This window comes from Sesamum indicum, linkage group LG1, assembly GCF_026168435.1.
Source record: "Sesamum indicum cultivar Baizhima isolate 11 linkage group LG1, ASM2616843v1, whole genome shotgun sequence".
Taxonomy (NCBI): Eukaryota; Viridiplantae; Streptophyta; class Magnoliopsida; order Lamiales; family Pedaliaceae; genus Sesamum; species Sesamum indicum.
The window spans coordinates 23,590,058-23,614,384 of NC_142657.1; the positions used below are offsets into that span (position 1 = coordinate 23,590,058).

Here is a 24,327-nt window from a genome sequence, read left to right on the forward strand (position 1 = left end):
CTAATGATTTAACTTTAAACTGCTCCCACAGGAATGTATACGTACCACCAACTCTCAAAACCTTGTCCTCCCATTCTACTCCATATAATATAAATAATTATTTCCTAATTTATATGGATGATAGAGATGGAAGCCATCAAGTTATGTGCCAAAATAAGACCCTCCAATATTGCATTAATGACCCCTACAAATAAATAATATCCAGTCGCGCGCTTACCTCTTTCTTTTAAATATGCTCCTCTCCTTCCATTTTCATATTCAAATTTAATATATATATATATATGACTCATGGGTGCCCATCAATTATATATATATATATGTCTACCTACTTCTTCAAATATCAGGAACCCTCAAATATTATCTATTATTATTTTCTTTGTAAGAAAGTATGTGTTATAAGATCTACAATCAAAGAAATGAATTCGTAAGCAGACGTATATATGTATGGGAGGGAATTAATATGATTCCTTACGTTGGGGCCGGGGTAGGTGTGGCTGGAGTATTTGGATTCGGCAAAATTGAGCCGGTTTGCCTCGTTTGCCATCCCTAATCGTACCCGAATTTAAATTTGTACAAATATTTTTCGCGTTTTGCTTATGTGTGTATTTTCACTTGGATTTTGCTACTTTTAAAGGTATTTACTTTGATGCATGCCGGTTTCCAATAGCACTATAGTAGTCGAAAGATTTTTATGTAAAAGTTTTCAATCAAAGGATCGGAGGATGAACCTACAAAATAGGGCTTAACACTTCAATGCTTAAATCAATAATTGATTTAACTAAAGAGATAATTGAAAATTTTCAAACAACATAAAAAAAAATAAAAATGGTGAAACAATCAAAGTGAATTGATATAATATCAAGATAAAATGATAATAGTTGTCTGAAGTGTCAAAATATGCAGAGAACTTGCTTAAAAATCATAGAGAAAACTTATATGAGAGTAACACTTGTTATAGTTGCAGCTGCAAGGTGGCTTTTATTAATAGGCCGGCTGACAGAAAATCAGGAAGTGGTTGCAGCATAAGATGCAATGAATAAAAGTTGCATGAGTTGGTTAACAACACCAAAAAAAAAAAAAAAAAAAAAAGAGAGAGAAAAGAAAAAAAAAATGAATTGTAATTTAGACTTAGATGTGACCAATTTAAATGAGTTAGGCTCAGTCGGTCCGAATTTAGTGGGGTCCGTTTGACCTGTTGCGCTAGATTAGACGTCGGGAATCTAGAAAGAGTTTTGTAGAAATTTTTTGATTTGATGTGTCCCAAGTATTGGGGATGCATGTGACGCAGAATTCTTACCTTATTTTCGAGAATGCCAAATTAACTATAAAAATTTAAATATAGGCTTCATAATTTGTTCATGAAGCAATAGGGTTGGTCGGACTGGGATGCGCAACAAGAGCACAGAAAATGATTGAGGTGGTATCACCTCTTATTGCGCAGAGGATGAGTGCATCCACAAAAATTAACACCTCAACTAGCAGCAATACTCTGTTGGAATTGAAAACATCTTCATCATTTTCAAATAGAATAAAATGAAGACTCCACCTTTGTCTGAAACTCAATTAAAGAAAACTATATATGACGCATCATCCAGGAGAGGTAATTAAAGTAGTACATTTGGGTCTGTACAAGAGAAGAAGATGGGGTGATGGTTGAATTTAGGACCACGTTGAACCCATCTAGATCTCACCCAAAAATGTAGGAATTAAGAGGAACAGAAATCAGTCAGAATCAACAACTCAACAAGCAAAGTCAGCAATGGAATCACAAAATAAAGCTAGCTGCTAGTGTGTGGAATCTCAAGCTATTCAAGAATATTTTGTGTTTCAAATGTATTTGTTATGTCCAACCACAAAATCCAGACTAAAAAATGAGGAATCATTTCATCCCTTGCCACTAATAATATCTGCCGCACAAACATGCAGCCACAATCAGCACAGTGAAGTGCACATGCCATATTTCTTATTTTCCACAAGTACATTAACCTGCAACACATTAATTTTTCTTATTTGCCACAAGTACATTAATTAACCTGCAACACATTAATTTGTTGTTCATAGTACTAAAAAAAGAGGTGCAAATGTAATACTAGTAATAGAAATGGTGTGAATGAGAAGAGAGCGTCCCTTGTCTTTTGCTTTTCTTTAGTGAGTGAATGACCCCGGCAAGAGGTAATACCAACCGTGAGTAGACATCTTTTTTTGTCGAATCAGATACTTTTCTTCTTCTCTCTATGCGCTTAATCCTTAACTGGGAGTTGGGAATAGGGGCCGTGTTTCATGTTTGTTTTTCTTGTGCGTTGCGCGTGTGTATATATATATATATTAGGAGATGCATCCCATTTTCCTCATTGTCCAGAACCACCCCATTCCCACCTCATTCTACACTGCTTCTCAAGTTGTAAACTAAAAATGGCAAGCCAACCACGTCCATGGTTTCGCTTGTCATCTATTGTTATGCGCCAGCCTACTCCTGCTCCCGCTCCACCACCAACTCCTGCTCCCGCTCCCGCTCCCGCTCCACCACCAACTCCTGCCCCTGCTCCACCACAAACCCCAGCTACTCGTCCACCACCTCCAGTTACCACCCCTCCGCCGCCAACTCAAACTCAAGAGCCAGCCCCTCCGCCACCCCCATCAACTGCTCGGTCTCTGCCTCCCACTGCTCCATCATCGCCTCCTGCACCCACTGCACCAGCACCAAGGGCCCCAGTTGCACCCCCTGCGCCTCCACCAATAAGTTCTCCAGTTGCGCCACCAGCTCCTCAACCATCTCCATCAAGGCCCCCGCCAAGGTCTCCGGTTGTGCCACCAGCTCCTCAACCATCTCCACCAAAGTCCCCTGTTGCACAACCTGCAGCTTCACCAAGGTCTCCTGCTGCTCCGCCAGCTCCTGGACCATCTCCCCCCGGGAAGTCTCCTGTTGCACCACCGGCTGGAGCTCCACCAAGGTCTCCTCCTCAACCATCTCCATCAAGGGCCCCACCGGGGTATCCGGTTGTTTATCCAATTGCTGCTCCCACACCCCGGTCCCCAACTCCAGCACCACCTCCGCCAACTTCTTCTTCCCCAAAACCCGTTGCAACTGCAGCTCCGAAGGAAACAGTTAATGGCAAGGCCGCAGCACCTGTATCATCTCCGAAAGTTGCCAAACTTGCGGAAAAAAGCCCAGCACAGTCTCCTAAAGTGAAGCCTTTATCTCGCCCTCCCTCCCCTTTAACCCTACCACCCGCACAAATGACGACAGATGGGGAGAGCGAGCCGAAGATTGAGCAAAAAAGTGTGCTGGTGCAAGAAACCATTGACAAACCAACGAAAATGCATAATGCTCATAATAGTGGCGTTGCTGGTAATTGGAAGAGAGAACCAACAAAGAAAGATAAGAGCACAGGTGGCAAGAAATTACTTTCTGATTCGGAAGATTTCGGGATGAGGGTCATCACCCTTGCAGGCGAAAACAAAGGAGCTGTGATGGAGTTAACCACTTCCCACAAGAAGACTCACTCTCACAACCTTGATGAGAAGAAGAAAAACGGTAAATCTGGGTATCAATCAAATAGTGAGAGTGGTGAAGAAGGAAAACATAATGATGATAAGGAAGCAAAGGCAGTGCAATCTCAACCAATGACAGCATTCTTGAACAGCAATGTTCAGGGAGTAAACAACTCAATTCTGTTCAACGCCACTTGTCGCTTCAACGATCCAGGCATCCATCTCTCTCTCACTAGAAAGGCGAACAAGGACTAAATTAAGCAGCATGGATAAATTGATATCTGGCTGCAAAGGACGCACGGTGAGGTATTAGCTTCTTTTTGTGTTTGCAATGTTTGTCATGGAATAATAAACAAGACTGGAAATCATGTGATAAGATAAGTTATGGATTCTGATTCTTCAATTTGTTCTAGTGCATTGAAGGCAGCTAAAGGGCATACATCCTGCGTGCCCCTGCAGGTTTACGTTCGTTCTTGGATTGAATAAAATTTACTATATTTTGGCTTCTGAACACTGTCTAGCTAGCTACAACATCTCAGCTATCTTAATTTGTTTGTAATGATCATCAATAATACTACTATGTATATATATATATATATATATATACATGATGATGATGGACCGAATTAATTAATTTGGATACTTATCTGCTGCTGCATTAAAGAGATGATGATATAAATATACGTACTGTAGTTTTGAAAGAATGAAGAGGTTTTGAATTGGGGAAAGTTGTCCAAGGCCCAACCAACCCGATAAACTTAATTGGGTCAGATTTATGTCCGTAGTGTTGTTGTTGTACTGCTTGAAATCTGGGCCTAGCTAATTTTAAAAATTTGAAGCAAAGGATTAAGTCCGTGAGCGGCTGAGAGAGTTGGAGCCCAATGAATTAATGGGCCTGCCAGAATGAAAATTAATTACCTGAAGATTCCTCCACAATACATAATTTTGGAGTTGATGAGTGAAGCATACATAAACATAATTAATTAGTATTGTATATATGAGTATATTTACAATGTGTGTGTATGGATGAGCGTATGTATATATATTGAATGGGTGATTTTGAAAAAAAGGCAGAGCAGACAGCAGTTTGGGAATGATATGGGCGTCGCATGGACAGTCAACACTTTGGGCAACATATTGGCCCACTCCATTATATATATATGTGTGTGTGAAAAAGGGATGGAGTTGTACTGGTTTAGGCGTATATATGAGTATGTATTGGTGTGTGGTGTGTGTTAGCCTCATTCATCCACTTCTGCCTCTGCCTTTGCTTCTCATCCAATTATTCAACTATAATTACACACTTTGGAAATTCAGAAACACAAATATAAATAATATTCCTTCAGTACTGATCCGGGTCGAATTATTCGATCTCCTGAGACAATCTCACTGCTGGTCGACTAACTCTTCCGGATTGAATTTTAGGTTCCCTGAGAATAAAACACGAACCGTGAGCTCGTCGGGCACGTCCCCGACAATGACCCTCCGACGCTCAAGTTAGGTTGATCGAGTGAAATGTATGCAATCTCAAAGTTCGATCTCAATTAATGCATAACATTTACCTCATTTATGGCGTATCGGGTCTATTTATAGTACACAGTTGTACGGCAAATACTGGGCCACGTGGCCTTATCTTGCTGGTTCACATTCTGATCGAACGGTTGTCATTGTTCGGGTCTTCCGTTAGTCTATGCGACCCGGGTCGGGTCCTCTGCGACCCGCTCGCTGCAAAACACGCGGATCCTGGTCGCGGAAATGACCATAATGCCCTTAATGAAGGGCGTTTCAGTCTTTTTATAGGGGTGATATATGTATACCCATCAAGTACTGTCACCAATTTCATCATCACTTTATAATTTAGTCTCTCAAATTTTGGGTAACAATTGTTTGAAAAAGATACAAGAAAGCGGGGGGAGGAGAATCCAAATGTAATGATATTATATGAAAAGATACAAGAAAGCGGGGGGGAGAGAATCCAAATGTAATGATATTGTATGGAAACAAATGAAGGGATGGGAATATGTAAATTAATGTAATTGCGCGGGGGAACAGAAAGAGGGTTGATGTATGTACTTTTGTTTGTGTTTCTTATCAATCATCTTTGATTGATTAGAATGTATATTAATTTTATGTTAATTTACCACATTATCAGAAATCGAAAATGTAAGACCCGCCCAAAACACACATATATATATATATATATTCTTAATTGATTGGGAAGTGCATGCAGTGCAGGAGGGTGTCTTAGCAATGAATTACTCCTTGGAGATGAATGAATGATCAAATTGTGACCTCATCATATTTGCAATTTGCATCATGCAGTGATGAGTAGTAGTAGTTTAATTTGTGAATTGTGAGAGCAACACATATACACTAGTAGTGGATGGCATTTGCAGTTAACATTACTTTGATTCAGATCCACAACTACTTATTCAAAAAAGAAACTTTTCTGCTTTCGTGATGATAATGATGATGATGAAATCTCTTAGCCATGCATGTGCAAAACCCAAACTAAAAGTTGGAGGTGGCGGTACTGGTGGGTCGGGTGGAGGGAGCTAGGTAGGTGGATGAGGGCCTATCCCAATCTAACACATCATATCCATCTGCATGCCTCATCTGATCATATATAAATGGAATCCAAAGCAACCTCCTCCTATACTCATCAGAATCAGATGCATGCATGTTACTTACTCATTTGCTTTTAACAACATTAATTGATGTATATATATATATCATATATGTATTGGACATCTCATCCCCATCTCATTGGTTTTAGCGTTTTCAACAACTCGACATCTCACAAACTGTCAACCTACCTACTCCCCACTCTAATTTACTACTGTTCTTCATATCATCATATATATGATGATCTATACACATATATGTATATATACTGCGCTTTAATTTAGTCTTCTTGCTACCTCAAAACTAGCCGTCAAGTGCATGCATATAAATTTATATATATATATAGTCTCATCTCATGAGAAGGAAGAATTCTATGTAATGTAGTATTATGTATATCGAGGAGGAAACGACATAATTAAACCAAACAGCACATGATCTGGCATTTGAGGTGGAATCGAAGTTTCCAATTAGAGCAGCCAAATTCAAGGAGCCCTTCACCCCACCCCCAAAGAGGACCCTCTACTAGCTAGGTGCCACGTGGGGGCTAGCCTTTTGCCCGCTCTTAGATCTCTACCATAGTACTAGTATTGCTCCCATCCACTGCCACTTCCTCTCCCCATTCGCCACTGCTCCTCCTGCACCCTCCACATTTCAGTTACTTGAATCAAGAAAATGAAGGCAAGTTCATTCATTTCTTCTACATCTACATGCATAACACATATCCACTTTTGCTCTTAACTTCTCTAACTCATCTTAATTAATCTACATCATCTCTTTCTCAATTATTAATTTTGCTTGTTTATGTATAGATCTTTAACTGGGTTCATCGCAAGTTTATTCATAAAGGTATGTATGTATATATGCATGTACTTGTAGAATTAAACCCATTTTCATCATCATCATCTTCTTCTTCTTCGTCTTCTCGAAAACAGAGCTTAACCAGCTGTGGTTTAATTGGGCAGATGGATTCGCAGAAAATGCAAAAAAAAGTGCTAGTGTTGTTGCTGAGAATTATAAGCAGTTTGAGCTTGAAAAGGCATTAACTAGTTGTAATGTGTTTGATGGTTGGAAAGGAGGGGGGATTTTGAGCATAGGGACCTTTGGGTACGACCCATTACTAAAGCATATTGAGAACATGAATCATGTCACCTCAGAAAAGGAACAAGTAATTCATGAGATGAATAATTATGATGAACGCTATCATGACGTCTACCACATTACTAGTGATTATTCTGATGATGAAGACGAAGAGGAAGACGAAGACCAAGAGGAAGTGAACCCATTGGTGTATGCAGCTTACAATAATAATAATTATAATTATATAGATGATGATGATGAGTACGAGGGTTTAATGGAAACAATCAATCCTGCAACTACTGTTTCTCCAAAGGATGAAATGAAGAAGGAGAGAATCACACTTGCGGAGTTGTTCTACGCTGATTCAGAGGAGGATATTCAGATGCAGAAAAAGCAGGTGGTGGTGGCCACGTCTCACAAACCTGCACCTCAAATCAGCATCAAAGACAAGTCCTCCTACACCTACAAGCATGGATTTTCATTTGCCAAGAAACTTATTGGAGATCAGGATGCTCGCCCCATTCACAAACTGCATCGAGTGAGTCTACCTAATCATGCATGCATGCCCCCACCCTTCATATCTACCTCTCATCTCTATATTATATATATATATATATATATACATATAATAATTTCTCTATTATATATTAAGCTTAATTGTTAATTTCTTCTAATTTTTACTATTTAAAAAATTCTGGTGGTTGGCAACAGTAGTGTATATTAATAGCTAATTTTGAGAGAATTATGATAGTTATATATATGTATGGTGTTAATTATGAGGTAGGTAGGTAGGTTGTAGGTGAATTAATTAATTAATGTATGATGTGATTGATTATTGAAGTTTTGATGTGAAGGGTAATGAATTGAATTTTTTGGTTCATATATATATATATATATACATTTATACAGTTGATAGGGAGAATGTTGAAAAGAAAGATCCACCCAGATGCAGATGCAAATGCAAATGCGGATGTTCATGTTGATGTTGGCCACATGACCTGCAGTACTACTCCCCTCATGTTCACCTCAACTCCTCGTGACTGCGAATTTGCCTCACTTCTTTCAACTCATCAAGGTACCTGCATGCCTTCATTTTTAACTACTATTTCCTAATTCTTCTTTTTTCTTTATTCATCATAATATATATAATTAATCATTCACATTTAGGAGGAATTAATATAAATCAAGAATTATGCGTGCTTTTTTAGAGTTACGAGAGGTCAAATTAATAACTAGTAATTGACATTAAAGAATTATATTTTTTTGTATTTATAATGATGTTGAAAATTATATGGTGTGGTGGATTGTATGTGGTTAATATATGGTTCATGTATATTAAATTACTTTATTATCCTTGCAAGTAAATATTTATTACCAATATACATCAATAATTAATATGTTAAAAATTCATTTCAATAATGAAGGTGATGGGGGCCGGGGTGGGTGTCCTACACTAATACGTACGTACCCTACAGCAATATTCCAAATAGAAAAGGATGAGTCCTCCCTTCAACTTGTTTAAATTTCATGCCCTCCCTCCCTTTATCTTTTTAGACTTTTGATTGTCGGGGCTATGCTATCCAATATTTATCAAACTCCATATATATAATACACGAGCATGGATGAATGGGCACATGCATGGTTCGCCTACGTACCACTGCTTTTATTATTTTATCATTTACACACTACACTACACCTCATCATCATCATCTACTCTTTTCGGATATTTATATGCCTAAACATGGATCAAATTTTCCTCATGCGTTATAATAAATTGTTTAATTGCATCTCAACTGTAACATTAATATATAGTTTTACATGTTTCTTTCTTCTTCATGATCACTATTTCTCCTGGCAGATACAATCATATGATGCTGGATGATCAGGAGTCCTACGTAGAATCAACTTATATATTCTCTCTCTCTCTCTCTCTCTTTCTGTGCATGTGATGAAATAATTGTTTCTTTTTTTTTTTTTTCCTTTTAAATTAAGGGATTGTGCTGTTGTCAAATTATTTAATTTGTGTATCAATAATGTCGAATATTAATGTTGTGTACTATTTGCTGTAGAGATCAAGCTTATAATTGTTTTTGTGCTCTAGTTTTGGCCTTTGTCATGTACGTACATGTTCTTGAATATTATGGTGTTTAATTTTAGGGTAAATTACAAATGAAATTTGACATAATTACGAATAACTCCTAATTGTCTGAATAATTACTAATGTCCTCTAATTTTAACAATTAGCCCTATCCGTTAGATTTTCATTCATTTTTGTGTTGAACTAAACAAATTCCATTGTGGATAAAAAATTTTAATTTTATTAATTTTTTAAAAAAATTTTATGGACTAAATAAATAGTTTTTTTTATAATTTCTAAAAAAATTTCATCCATCCCATTCAATTTTTTTTGAAAAAATAAAAAAATACAGTTTGGGAAGACCTCCATTTAAAGATCATATAATTTCATAAAACATCAGTGAGTACGTCGTAATTATGAAAAATTTTAAGGGATACCGTTGTAATTTATCTTTAATTTTAACATTATGATTGACCTCAAATAATAAATTTGGGGATGTATACATATATTATATACTTAATTGGTGAGTTTGCTTTAGTTTCAGCCCTAACCAATGGAATTAATAGCACATATATGATCTTGTGAACGCAAACCCCGTCATCTTAATTACTCATATGATTGCAATTAAGAATAAGGGCGTTTCATGAGACGTACGTTTTTTTTTTTTTTTAACCATACCAATATTTTATTTATAAATTATCTCAATGAAGCAAGTTCCTGAACGTAGTTATATATGAGCTTGAATTTTATAACAACATATACATGTGTATTGGATGGCATGAGCTGGATGGATGTATGCCAACTTCAAATATATATATATTTGTATGATTGTGGGCTGGGCCGGGCCGGGCCGGTACTCGTTTTTTGGTTCAGACATAGAAACTCCTCCAAGTCCAAGGTGGTCAGGTAAGGCAACGTTGGGAAATTGATGGTAAAAATGAATAAGCATTAATTTGTAGTTGCACCAAACGAAAAAGATTGCCACTTCAAATATTTAATTAAAACTTTAATCAAAATAGCCATCCTTCAAAGGTGAAGTGATATACAGCACCCACACCATGGCGTTGGCTGTTGGGTACATTTACATTTACTTTGCAGCAAAATGGATGAGAAAAGTTGACGCTTTTGAGGAGGCTGAAACAAGATTGCTGACTTGGCTTATCATCTCTGGCAACCTCATCACCTTTCCTATTTGTCCTCTTGCTGGATTTTGTTTTCTTTTGAGAAATTGCAATCTTGTTGAAGAGTCTTGAAAATGCATGTGGTGCTTGTTTAACATTAACCCAATCACGTCCCAAAGTAGAGATGATGAGTTTTTATAATGGAGTTGATTAGAAAACAATTGGAAAATATGTTTGATCATCGCTTGAGTTTAAGTAAATCATACACTAAGAAATTAAAAGTGGCATTGTGTAACTGTAAATTGCATATGCAACTGGAAGTATTGATTGAATCAGAGCTTTTCTTGCAAGATCACAACTTGTTGTATATTCCCTGTGTGTTTGGTTCATAGCTCTCATCTCTGTTGATTTACGGGGACTTAATACGTGCTTTACATATAAAAATATAGTTGTACAATACCAAAGCGGTGATATATGTATGTGAAACGTGAGTCGAAGCTTCATAAGGAACTATTCGTTACTTGTAAATGTAGCTGCTACTAATCTTGATTTACTAGTAGCTTCAAATCTTTTCTACAGATTATATTGGGGATTGAATTTTTTGATTGTCTTTATAAGTTATGTGAAGGTGATTATTGCTGTGTGTGAGGTCGAGCTCTTGAAAATCTTGGTCCAGAGGACAATGAGCTTAAGGAATTAAAACAAGTAATTTATGTGATTCTGCTTAATTGAAAAGCAATACCTGCAACGAAGATGACAAACTCACTATATGCAAGTGATCATAAAAGAATTGGATGTGTCACAACTGAATGCCATACTTGCCTTATGAGGCACAAGACAGAACGCACAACTTTCCACCACATTTGTTTGAACTTGAAGAAGCATCTGGGGTCTCTCTACTAGCACGCCATTTTCACTCGTTCCAAATGCATAATAATCTTTGCCTGATCTATGATTGCGGTGCCTTCTGATAATCTTTCCATTTGCCATTCAAATATTACAAACACTTGTTAGACGTATGTGTGTGTGTGTGTGTATAGGATTTGTGTGCTAATGGATTTTATGACACTATAACAGGTCTATGACGTGACACCATTTCTGGAAGAGCATCCATGGGGAGAAGAAGTCTTGCTAATGCCAACTGGAAGCGAAAACATTCCGCTCAAAAAATTTCTTTTAGATTCCCATAAATGTTGATCCCATTACATAATGTGATCAACACATTGCTCCTACTTTTTGCGAGTTTGAAGGGATTTCGTGTTGATTTTGAAGATGTTGGCCATAGCAATGATGCACAGGAGAAGATGAGGAATTCTATATTGGAGAAATAGAGCCTTCCACTCTTCCGAAGAAACAGCATTAATGGCAATCCCCCCGACTGCATCTTCCACAACAAATAGGGATTCCCGCAATTCGTCCAAGATTCTGCTATATATTCTGCCCCTGTTGATACTAGGAGTAGCATTTCTTGTGCGATTCTACTCTAAATAGGAGTAGCTTTGACAAGAAGAATGGGCGATTCAACAAACCTATTCTTATAGGGTGCATTGATGAACTCCTCCTGTTATCAAATAATTGATTGTCGATTGCGGATAGCTGCCACTAACTTCTTTTTGTTTTTTTAACTTTCCTGAACTAGTTACTGACTGTCCAGGTCTGGGGTTGTTAAATTATTGGTGTCCCTTTCATTTTTCTTTTATTTTGTATCCCAAACCCGGAAGGGTTGAGTTACAGAACAACTTCTCCTTCTAAAACAGGGATGGGGTTTTTCAATCAGAATGCAGGATGATGACAAATTCATGACATGGTTTGCAAAATCATATTCTTGTGCGTATCCATATAGATGGAGGAAAGAAATCTAGCCAAATAAAGGAAGAATGATATTTTTGAAGAAGTCAAACAACCACACAAACCCCGTAGGGGGGAAGACAACCAAGAGCAGGGAGCACAGAACAAAGCCCCCCTCCCCCATGCTCGACGTCATGCATGAGGCCCTTCTAGAGATAATCGAAGACTCCTCAGCACGAGCAGCTTCAAGATAGTCGCCTAGTATATCGCGGAGCCCGCAATGCCACAACGACCCCCTGGTTATTCTCCAAGAAACCCAGGAACAGATGCGGGCCCTTGTTGCGACTTGCCAAGTCATAGGGAAGGAGGGGGTGAGCAACTTCTGTCGCCCGCTTTCCTAAACTAGAGAAGAGGTCAGACTCGTGAGTTACATTCATTATCACTCTACTCATGCTTGCGTTCAATCTTGAAGTGATGGATGTCCTGCAACAAAACCTTTTTCCTAAAAAGCAATGAAGGAAAAAGATGGTTAACTCACTCATAGAGATTGTCATATTGAAGCCTTGGAGGCTTGGTTAGTATGATTTGAGTCCACGGAGTACGGGAGTAGCACTCAAACTTGAGGAACTATGACAGTTACGTGTACATGATGACTATATCTTGGACCTATGCGAGAGGTGGTTATGTCACATAATTGTCCAGTCTAGTCAGAATGGGTGGCGAGGATGGTGTGGATTCCAAGAAAGGATCCTTCCCCTATCAATATACGACAGAGGTATCTCCTATGCACTTGGAAATGCTTTCACGCCTTATGAACTTGTGGCCACAATAGTTGGTCGAATAAAAAAGGGTTTCCTATATCGAGCATTTAAACGTAACCTGGTCTGAAGCATTAAAACATAAATGTCTAGTTCAGGATAGGAACTAACACCAAATTCCATGCCCTAAACTAAAGTCAGCAGACAATAGACTGAAGGATTGTACCCATGTGGACTTAGGAGCCTAATGGTTGATTAAGAATGATTAATTAGATTGGATTTAATTAATTGATAATGTTGAACACTAGTCCAAATCTAACTGAAAGTTGAACCTAAAAAGCCGCACACAAATCACCGAGGAAAAACAAAGAATTAATTTAGAATTAATTCTCAAAGGTGTAAAAAATTGAATTATTTACACGTGGAGTGATTCATTGGATGGATATGCCAATATTAAACTAACTGGATTAATTTAATCGGGCTCATCTTAATTAATTAATAGATTAAATTTATGAATTAATTAAGATATTTTAAGCTTATATATTTAATTGGATTAAATACATAGTGGTCTCAATTTGGTTGAATTTTATTAAATTATATTTAATTAAAATTTATTGGGATTTGAATTTATTTTATATTAATTTAGCCCACTAGCAAATTTATGGAAGGAGAGTTGACTTAAAAATGACACTTTTGAAAAGTTTAAACTTGGTCATAATTAGAATCCTCTCTATATGGCATAGTTGGATCATACCATATAGATGGAGGGGTTACCTTATAGATGAACGGATGTATCTAGACATTTTCACTTCTCTATACAAGTGATATATTTATACATTGTGTATATTATTTAGGAAATAATTTAAACAACAACCCATAGTGAATGGTGTATAGAACACACACTCCTCTCCTCTCCTCTCTTCAATTCGGCACCCCCCACCCCTTTTACTTTCTTGGTGAGAGTTTGGCTTTAATAGTGATAACGGTAGAATTATTGAAAAGACAAGTACGACCCTATCTAAGGGTAAAAAAGTAATTCTGAAAGAGATGCGATAGATCTTGCTGGAAAGGAAGGAAATCGTTTGGGCACGTTAGTGGCTTGAATTAGGGAGGTTAATTTGCCACCTTATCAGCAGGCATGAATCAGTCCAGACGCTCGACCTATAAGAGGAAGGCTAATCCGTGATACACACGCTTACCATATCCGACTGATATCAACTTATAAATATTGGATCCGCATAATAAACAGGTAATGTTAATTTGAGACAGTTTATGAACAATTACCCAATATTTTAACAATATCTTTGAGATTCTAACTTGGGCGTCGGAATGTCTTCGTCGGGGACAACCCCGACCGTGTTAACCTTTCTTGTTCTATTTGACAGATCCTACCGAAGAAGTACGTAGAGGTCGAACACTTGGACGACCAGTATAATCTCTTTCGACCACAATTTTCGAGCAGGATCATATATCTTCTAGCAAAGGGATCAAGGTCTCATTTGTTCCGGTGTGGGGTGGACTTTGCTTTAGAGGATTCCTACATTGGGATCTTGAAGTGAACCATTACCGGTTGGAAACTTGAATTGAAAGAGATATTCTTCTTTTACGTTTATGCATCTCTTTCGTTTTATAATCCTAGTCTCGTATAATTATTTCATTCTCTTTTTCATACTACATCAATGTCCGAGAACACCAAGGATACATCCCTTAATTTGACTGATTCATATTTAATTTTTCGCCTTTTTATCTCTTGCTTTCGTTAGCGCGTTTCCAAGCCGATCCGCTTGTCCTTTCGCTTCTCCTATTGGGGGATGTCCCTATTTATAAGCAACAACAAGGTTGTTGGATGAGGTCCCAAAATTGGGAGAATGGCCTCAAAGGTGCCGGATAATATTGATCTCTTTTAGATTTGGTGTTGGCTAATCCCCTTCAAATTTCAGGGGTAGTTGGGGAATGCCCACCAGATTCAGGGGAGGTTGTTGGAGTCTGTTAGGGTTTGGAATCATGCTCTTTAAGGGAGCCACATCCCTGAGGGCCTGCTGGGCCTCCCTTTGCCGGTCACTTGTCAAGTTTCCTTGGGTCTCTAGGGTGTTATAGGCCTCTTCTGACTTGGGCCTCCTTGGAGCATTATGGGCCTCTTGTTTCTTTCTTTATTTTAAACCACTTAAACCTCTTTTGATCGATTTATTTTTATGCACATAAAATATACATTCATATTAATATAAATACCCTTCATTTTCTCATCTAATAAGATACAAGTTGTTGATATAGCTATAGTTGTTGTAGGCATGACCATGTAATGAGAATGAGGTATATATTTATATATAAAATAAATAATGTAGTAAAAGTATAAGATACTCAAGAAATTAAGAAGGAAATGATGAATGAAATCGGTGTTAAGCATCTCAGAAGGAATTATAACACAGAAGACACCGAGAAACTAAAAATGGCGACTGCCTGCCCCCTTCTGTTTCAGTAGTATCAATACAAGTCTAGTGTATATGAGCAGCTTTATCACTTCCACCAACCAAAAACCCAGAAAGAAATCCTCTACAATAATTTCATAGAGATTGTTTTTCTAAACACAAAATTTATATATACCCCATAAAGAATACAAGAAATCAACAAATTATATAAACAAAGCTCTGTCTTCTGGGAAATATATATATATATATATATATATATATATAGAGAGAGAGAGAGAGAGGGTTTAATTACTCATGTTTTTGGATTATATATGCATAATTGAAGAAGTTGGATACAATGCATCTGATGAACACGTATACATGAACTTTGTCTGACCATTTTATTTCAGCCCTGCAGGATTAAACTAACATAAAATGGCATCAACTATAGTACATATACACCTGTGAAAAATTAATAAAAATGACTCCACAAGTTTGCAAGTAGCAATTAGTTGAATGTGTCCCATAAAAGAGTTGAAGAGGCACCAGCGCCAGTGCCAGTACCAGGTCAATTATTTATGTATGCAGATGCAGGTCAGGACTCAGGACTGATGGGAGAACGTATCACATAATTAGTATTCCCATTCCCTGTCCTGGAATTGGAGCTCTTAATAATTTTTCCATCTTTAATCACTATTTATTGAATGCAGTGATCATAAGTCCTTTTCACAGCTCCAATTTCTGCGAGATCCTTGGGATATGCCTCATTCATTCACTGGGTGGGTGGTGCGGGGTTAAAATCCCATGCCTAATTAAACCTAATTAATGACCCAGAGCAAGGTTGAATTGAGTTGAGAAAGCATGCAGCTGGCAGTAATACTGCTGCAGGATTAATCCTTAATTAATACACTACGTACGTACAAACAGGAGGGAACTTGCAAGAAATTTGTGTTAATAGGGTTAATGCATGTTCGAGTGAGTTAGTTAGTAATCAAATTAGTAGGGCCAGGAACCACACATTTGTTACATTAATAACAATAAATTTAAGTAGTTTGCCCAATATATGTATATATGTATATATATAGCGAGCTAGCTAGCGTCCAAATCAAAGCCATGCATGAACAAGTCTGAAACCGACATATAAATCTTAAATGAAGCAGAAAGGAATCCATGGTAATGAATATATATGGCCTTATCCAGACATGATTGGGGGGGTTGGGGAACGTACTGATCATCTGATTTTGTTTGTTTACGCATAGATCTTGTGTTTGGGTCGCCATCTTTGAAGACAAAGCTCCAGGGAGAGGCCACAACTGCTGTGCTAGATGCTATCTTGATTGCTAAAATTTAAGTGTTCTTTTTGGACAGGTAGCAAGTCTTTTTCCATGTCCATCCCCATCACATGCATGATCATGACCCCGCCCCTTTAATTTTTTCATATATATATGTATATCGTGGATCCTCACCTTCTAATTAACCGTGGAAGTCGTCAAACCCATGTCAATAGTACCAAAATTGACCAGCGATGCTATTGCTAATACTAAGACTGATTGATGCGGTCATGAATTACGTACTACTCCATCTTACAATTAATAAATTATTTACTAGAGAACAGAGCAGTAAAATCTTACAATTCTTGATTTGGCGGATATGTGACAATGGTACAGCTATCGTACGTCGGTTATTAATTAGACAATGGGGAAATATTTTTTTAAAGCATGTGGAAAGCATAAGTCCCCGGACGAAGAGACAAGGAAAAAAGGGACGCACTGGATACATTAACCATATATATCAAATTCCTCCAACTTTATCAGCAATGACGCACATCAAACTTGTCTCAATTAACTTTTGTGCTTGCTTTATATACTTATATTCATACAAATCAAGTTTAATTTTGGTTATAATTAGATTCAATTAGTCTAATGATACAAAATGAAAAAAGTTATGTTAATATGCTTATATATGTGCACTAAACCCAAAACCCCACCATACATCTTACATATGTGCACTAAACCCAAAATGAAAAAGGGATAATTATACAAATCTCCCTTGAGATTTGTCCAATATATCCATTTAATTAATTTTTTTTAATTAGAAAGACCACCCTCGATCGAAGTTGATGCATGTGGTCCAATATACGTACAGGTACATAATCCATTTAATCATATATATATACTGTCTGTAGCAAGTTGGGTGCCACCAATTTAGGGTCCATCATGACTTAATTTCTAAGTTAATGCTACTTGCAGTAAGTTGGGTCTTGTAGCTCTCCATTCATCGGCTAAGTCGAAAGGACCTTTCAGCTTGCCAAATGTACGGCTTCGCCATCATGGCCAACACGGTCGTGTTCTTCAATTCTATTAATTGTAACAATCGGACAGGAGAAAAAAAAAACCATAATAATTTGTAAAAATTAGGGACTAAAACCACACCTTAAAATGTTTAAGAACCAAAATCAATTTTGAGGCAAAATATAGAAACTAAAAATATAATTTAATTACCCGGAAATATAATGTTGCTCCTGATGATTCGACCGCACTACTCCTTCCAGTCATAGACAGGAACTGTTTAACTGACTATGAAATTCAACTTCACTGTTGCTTATATTATGAAATACGTCCCTCTCAATTCCCCTGTTTATTACCCCAAAAGTTTGGAACCTGATATTCATCAACAAGTCTTAATTACTTCCACCTAATCTAATACGTGGCCATTAATTTATACAATTATATATATATATGTGTGTGTGTATGTGTTGATTTCAAGATCTAATAAGCTTATGATGATGTAGATTATAATTTAATACTTTTATGTAGAGTAAGTAGATGTCCTACAGGCGTACGTTAAAAAAATTTAATATAAACTGAAATGAGCAAACAGATAAAACGAGGTCATGTATATGCGGAAGACAATTTAAAGAAAGGCCAAGTTCCCTTTCCATTGCACCACGTGGGTTTGGACCTTTGATTAATACAAATTCATTCCCAATTAATAATAAAACCAGCACCAAACAGTATTAAGCAACTTAATTAAGCAGTGATGCATGCGCCACGAGAGAGTGCGCATGTACTATTAATTAATAATCATTCCAATCATTATCATTTTTCCCCCAACCCTATCTTATCAAATGAAAATCGATCATCAACCTAAATTTTTCAACTTTAATTTGTACCTGGAGGCCTGAAAATTTGAGATGTCCACACAACGACACAAGACTACCTGTCCTTATAAACTAATTGGACCAACAAAAATATCTGTTGTCCTAATCATTCAAATTAATCAAAAAATTATTTGTGTAAATAAATAAATAACAGCTATTAACTGAAACTTGCATTGCTTTCACATTATATTTACACAGTCAAATAAAATGAGAGATCCTGTAAATTGTTACAAACAAGAAAAGTTACAATTACGGATTCACATACAGGACGACGAGGCTGGTACATATATATATATATATTTTACAGTGCGTATACACATGATGGCAAGGCGTTCAAATTCTTGTGAAATGATCCTTTTTGCCTTTTTAATTATAACCTTTTGAATTTTTGGTTTTTATAATATATAATATATTATAATAATAACGATATGCTAACATTTAGAAGCCAAGAGACAGTGCCTTGGTCGAACCCTGACCACGAGTGGATTAGCCATCTCACAAGAGAGCCTCAGCACCTCAGATAAGTCCACACTTTGACTGCAAGACACAAACTGAAATTCATGCAAAAGAGTCGCCACCCAAAAGTTAATCGTGGTCATGCCCAATGTTTTACCAGGGCAAGACCTCCGACCTGATCCAAAGGGTGCAATCCTCATATCCGACCCTAAAATCGAGAATTCCATATTTGGGCTCTGCCCCATAAATCTGTTGGGGTTAAACCTTAATGGGTCCTCCCAAATTTGTGGGTCCCTCATGATAGCCCACATATTTACCATCGCAGTGGTTCCTGCGGGCACCTCATACCCATCCACAACCGAATCCCTTATTGACAAGCGGGACCATGAAAGAAGAGGCCCCGGGGGATGCAACCTCAGCACTTCCTTGACCATCGCCGTTAAGTAGACTAGTTCCGTCAGATCAGCCTCCGTCACCGCACGTGACCTCCCGACAACCTTGTCCAGCTCGTTATGGACCTTCGACTGAACATCAGGGTGCAACACTAATCTTGCCAATATCCACTCGATTAAAACTGCCACCGTGTCTGTCCCCCTAAATATCATTTCCTACCATAAGTTTGAAAGAAGTTAAATATTTATGGAATTATTACTAGCTCTTAATTTATTTACAATTAGTAAACGTATGTAGAACATTAATGGGCATGCTTATTCTTAATTTTATCTATATACATATCTATTAGTAACTTCATGACATAATGATTCATTAATGACCTTCCTAAGGAAATCTCATCTTTCATGATATTTTCTGTGAGCTTTTTTATATATTCAATCAACTTCCTAGCTGACACTCAATTTTTCTACGGATCATACAAAAAATATATTATATTCTTTTTTACCATCTTCTTATAGTAAATAGTCACTCGTTAATATTGATTCATGAGATTAATCACGATGGAGATAAATAAAATCTGACATTGTGTTTCCCCTGATATGCAGATGTAGCGCTAAAATTCAAGCAGTTCATCATGGTCAGAAATATTGTTTTTCTTTTCATGGTGAGAAATATTTTAGGCACAAGACAAAAAGGCTGCAGCGGTTGCTTTCAAGCGAAAGTGTTGAAGATATATATGTATATATCGCATGAAAATGTTGTTTTTTTATGGCGCATTTGACATGAGAAATACTTGTAATTAATTAGCATAAAGAAGGGCATCCCCTGAAAATAATTGAAGTTGTGAATTAGTGAAAGAGACTTGTGCAGTAATGTCGGGTAGGAAATACCAAGTAATACTACAATTGAATGCCACATTATAATTAAGTTTTAGCTTATTCTTACCCAAAGAACGGCGATCATGTCTGAATCCGACAGTCTATCAGCCCCCTGAAGAGACAACAGAACATCCACAAAATCTCGGTTCATCTCGGCGCCGACGGTTTGCGCTTTGTGGTCTGCGATTATCTGTCCAACAAGCCGGTTCACCCGTGGGACAATCCGGGAGCACCTCAACCGGATTTTTTGTATGTCGAAATCAGCTAAGAAGGAAAGGTGATCGGACCAGTTCAGTTCTCCCAATAAATCGTATCCCTGATCAACCAAATCCTTCAACTCCTCCGTCTCCGAGTTGACGGAGCTGACGTCGTATTTCCGTCCAAATACAGAGCACATCATGTTATTAAGTGAAGCGAGTTTCAGCACCTCCCTAACTCGAATATCACTGCGTTTGTTTGAAGCAAGTACGGCCACAACCTGATTTGCTATTTCCAGTCGCTGCTGCTCCGAAGCTTTCACTTGTTTCGGGCAGAAGAGATGTGCGGCTGCAATTTTCCGGAGCGAGGTCCAATACACGCCGTAGGGCGCGAAACCGATGGACCTGTTGAACATCAAGTGGTAAGCGGATTCTTTGGCGGGACGATCTGCGAAGGTTGAGCTGTTTAAAATTTCTCTAGCAACGTCAGGGTTGCAGGTGACGAGGGCAGGCGTGTGGCCAAGGCTGAAAGCCATGAGTCGTTTGGCTTGGCAGGATTGAGCTGCGGCGGCTAATTTGTGGTGGGCTAAGCCGGTCATGAGGTTGATGCTTCCAATGATTGGGAGTCCGTTTGGGCCAGGAATAGGGGGAGAAGTGGGGTTTCTCCATTTGCGGGTGCCCCAAGCTGGGCCGCCGGGGTGAGCCCAGAAGATGAGGTTGAGGATTAGGAATGAAAGAAGGATGAGAAATGGGAAGATGAGGGTGTGTAGGTGAGTGAGGGATTCGCATTTTGAAAAGAGAGCGAAGAGCCAGAGAGTATCGACGTCTGTTCTCATCATCATCATCATTATTTTGAGTAGTGCAAGAGAGGTGGAAATGAAGATTGAAGAAAAGATTAATGGTTGGATGAAATTAATGAGGCAATATCCAGCTGGTTTATATAGGGAAGAGGGCAGTAAAAAGCAAGCAGTGAGAGAAAGTAGTCCAAACCAAACATAGGATTTACTGTAGGAATTTAAACATTGTGGCTGCTTAGCTACTTGTACTCTAATCTTTGTACTGCTGTCTTCAAAATCCATGCCACTATATGTACATATTATAATGTACAGTTGTTGTTTGTTATTTAATTGGTTTAGAATTTAATGAGAATGCCCTGCCCTGTACAGTCTACTCCCTCTTAATTTGTGACTACATATCCTAAGTTCCAAGTCACCCGAAAAATACTAATTAAAAATGAACCACCTCTCCGGATTTTGTTCACCTAATTTCTGGTCATGATGCATGGTTAATTTAAGAATTGTACTAGGAATTTTACATGAGAAACTTGTTAAACAAGAAATTATATATCTACTATAATACCCTACCTACATAGCTTAATCCCACGGGAATGGAATTGGTTGAGAATTTTTTGTTTAATTGATTCAATCATATAATTCTTATGATAAAACATTGAAAGACCAACTTATCTTGATGATAAGCAGTCATATGAACTCTAGCTAATTATTACATACACACACATATATATATATATATATATTCTGTATTGGATAGATTGCTTTTCGTGATCTGCCAATCATGGTTTAGTTGAGTATTAATTATAATTATACGAAAAGGTCCTGACATAAACTTTTGAGACCCAGACAAAGAAAATAATGGAATTAATTAAATAACAAGTTAAGTAGTCATCCACCACGGCCCTTTCCCTTTCCCTCTTTCCCTTTCCCTTCGTACTGGTATCAATGGTTGATGAAGATAAAAAGCATTGGTGATTGAAAGAAATTTACTGCAATTAAAGTAATGAGCAGCGCCGCCACGAGTGCATGACGAATTAGACAGAAGAGAGAGAGAGAGAGAGAGAGAGTAACTGTACTGTACCAACAGTTACACCAGACCAGAGATCATCCCTCCAATGGGGATTAATTGCGTGCTGGTTATGCTTGCTCCAATTAAAAACATTAGTAATTTCGTAAGAGTGTCGGGTCCAGACCGCTGGAAATTCCCCCTCTATGTTTCTTTTATTTATTTATTTTAATTGGGGGTCAAAATCGTTGAGATCACTTACTGTCGGCACTGTTTGTTATTAGGCAGTCTTTGCTACTGAATCATTACATCCTCTAGTGATCAATTTAAATGAATTTCTATTTTATTAGGTATTATAATTAATATGATGTATAAACAGATTAAATATCAATATATACTTTTATTCGACTCAACTGATATTTTCATCTAAGTTACGTATATATATATATATATATACTAAACTAATATTATTTAAAGTTTTTGATGCAAAAATGATTTTTCTAATATGATAACGTGCTAAGGCCTCAGAATATATGTCGCTAGCTAGGAAATGAAAATTTTATAATTAATGAATTGTCCGTGAATCGTGGGTTTGCAAAAATTAAAGAATGTGGAGTAAAATAGGCTTACGAATGGTGAGGAATAAAGAATGGGTGGATGTCAATGGGAGAAATTTCATCATCAGCATGTCTAAGAGAATTTTAAGTATAATCCCCACTAACTTCTGCTGTTGAGGGTCTTAGTTTAATTTTTGTGTAGCTATCAATAATTAAATAATGAGTGGGTGTCAATTGGAGAAATTTCTTGGTGAGTATGACCCAGAAAAAAAATCCAAAAAAAAAAACTAGAAAAATTAATATACATATATATATGTATGTATATATATAATCCCACTAGCCTATATATCTATCTATCTATATATATATGATAAATGATCTAAGTAGTTTAATTAATGTCGTCCAAAGATAGTGGAAATATTTAATGAGCAATAATAAAAAATTGCAAATAAGAAATTTGGGCATATGTTCCCGTCCGTTGTATCAGAAATTGCTGAAATTAGGAAGATGATAAATTTTCATTTCGCACCTTGACTTTCAGTTCCTCAATCAGAATGCAATTGAAAGGATTTAGAGTTTTTTTTTTTTTTTGAAATAAGAGCATTTAAATATTATTAATTAAAATAAATTAATTACAATAATTTAAATATCAATATCTAACAAATTATTATAATAATTATATTCTGATCATTATTATCAAATATATTAAATTTAACCAATTACTATTATTACAGTAGACACGTCACCTATTATTAAGTAGAAACAACATTTCACGCATAAGTGGGATTCGAATCTATAAAAAGTAATTATGTATTCTGGTAATTTTAATTCATTTTGGGGGACTCGGAGACGGAACAAATAATGAATTGAATGGAGTAGTAAAAAACGTTTATAAAGACGAAATGAATTGAGGTATGTGTTGATGGATAAAGATGAGAGAGTTAGGCATGCATCGATCCATGGGGGATGATTCATCTGCAGGGTGGGTGCTGGTACTAAGAATTAATGTGAAAGAAGGAATGTATTTGTGGGAGAGGGGAGAGGGTTGACGGTTGACATGACATGACATGATATGATGACGCCCCATCCACAACATTCCTCAAATACACTGTATTTATTAGCCGTTTTCTCAAATACACTCACTCTTCCACTATGTATATGTGTATATATCATAAATAATACGATATTGTATGGTGCTACTGCTACTGCTGCTGGTAGTGATGGCCGGACAAGTCTCTCACCCGTCCTTGTTTCCGCCACCCCCCTCAACTATTCATGTCTTACTCGTGTCTCCCCGGCCCACTCACTCATCTACTTCCTCTTTCTGTTTTCCTATTTCTAATTATATAGTTTGTAATTAATAGAGAAAAAAGAATTTGAGGGTGGTGAATGATGAGCTGCCGGAATGGCGTGAGGTGCAAGCTGAATTCATTGGACCCCATGACTTTTCTTTGTCGGGACATGGTTGACGGCTCCGATTATGTCGAAGGCTGAGGAATAATTCCCCGGCCATCGATCTAAGATGCTGTGTCGTGGCGGGCCA

General features: G+C 37.3%; 3 protein-coding genes across 6 annotated transcripts; 2 read left to right on the forward strand and 1 right to left on the reverse strand.

Annotated features, from left to right (window-relative positions):
* Positions 1-2,241: 2,241 nt before the first annotated feature.
* LOC105174000 (proline-rich family protein) lies at positions 2,242-4,935 on the forward strand. Of its 2 annotated transcripts, none has more exons than XM_088885653.1 (2): positions 2,242-3,798; positions 4,918-4,935. In XM_088885653.1, exon 1 carries the CDS (start codon positions 2,281-2,283, stop codon positions 3,745-3,747), a length of 1,467 nt encoding a protein of 488 aa, XP_088741779.1. In that variant the 5' UTR covers positions 2,242-2,280; the 3' UTR covers positions 3,748-3,798; positions 4,918-4,935. The 2 variants fall into 2 exon arrangements, with proteins under 2 accessions (XP_088741779.1, XP_011094252.2); XM_011095950.3 differs by lacking the exon at positions 4,918-4,935 and adding an exon at positions 3,906-4,003.
* A 1,337-nt stretch (positions 4,936-6,272) lies between these two features.
* LOC105174009 (NAD-dependent protein deacetylase HST1-like protein) lies at positions 6,273-9,294 on the forward strand. Of its 3 annotated transcripts, none has more exons than XM_088885657.1 (5): positions 6,273-6,795; positions 6,927-6,963; positions 7,050-7,732; positions 8,104-8,269; positions 9,053-9,294. In XM_088885657.1, the coding sequence occupies exons 1-5, from the start codon at positions 6,790-6,792 to the stop codon at positions 9,064-9,066; spliced, it is 906 nt and encodes a 301-aa protein (XP_088741783.1). In that variant the 5' UTR covers positions 6,273-6,789; the 3' UTR covers positions 9,067-9,294. The 3 variants fall into 3 exon arrangements, with proteins under 3 accessions (XP_088741783.1, XP_011094264.2, XP_088741786.1); XM_011095962.3 differs by having other exon boundaries at positions 6,278-6,795; positions 7,080-7,732; XM_088885660.1 differs by having other exon boundaries at positions 6,283-6,795; positions 7,443-7,732.
* A 9,366-nt stretch (positions 9,295-18,660) lies between these two features.
* LOC105174473 (cytochrome P450 78A3) lies at positions 18,661-21,423 on the reverse strand. Its single transcript, XM_011096596.3, has 2 exons — positions 20,298-21,423; positions 18,661-19,567 (listed from the first exon to the last, which is right to left on the reverse strand). The coding sequence occupies exons 1-2, from the start codon at positions 21,273-21,275 to the stop codon at positions 18,935-18,937; spliced, it is 1,611 nt and encodes a 536-aa protein (XP_011094898.2). The 5' UTR covers positions 21,276-21,423; the 3' UTR covers positions 18,661-18,934.
* Between the last annotated feature and the right edge of the window lie 2,904 nt (positions 21,424-24,327).

Excerpts from the sequence above, each read along its gene's own strand:
- LOC105174000 (XM_088885653.1), top strand. The coding sequence starts at position 2,281 with ATGTTTGTTTTTCTTGTGCGTTGCGCGTGTGTATATATATATATATTA.
- LOC105174009 (XM_088885657.1), top strand. Across the intron at positions 6,964-7,049 it reads TCGCAAGTTTATTCATAAAG|AGCTTAACCAGCTGTGGTTT; the intron begins GTATGTATGTAT and ends TCTCGAAAACAG. Across the intron at positions 7,733-8,103 it reads CCATTCACAAACTGCATCGA|TTGATAGGGAGAATGTTGAA; the intron begins GTGAGTCTACCT and ends ACATTTATACAG.
- LOC105174473 (XM_011096596.3), bottom strand. The coding sequence starts at position 21,275 with ATGATGATGATGATGAGAACAGACGTCGATACTCTCTGGCTCTTCGCT. Across the intron at positions 19,568-20,297 it reads ACATGATCGCCGTTCTTTGG|GAAATGATATTTAGGGGGAC; the intron begins GTAAGAATAAGC and ends AACTTATGGTAG.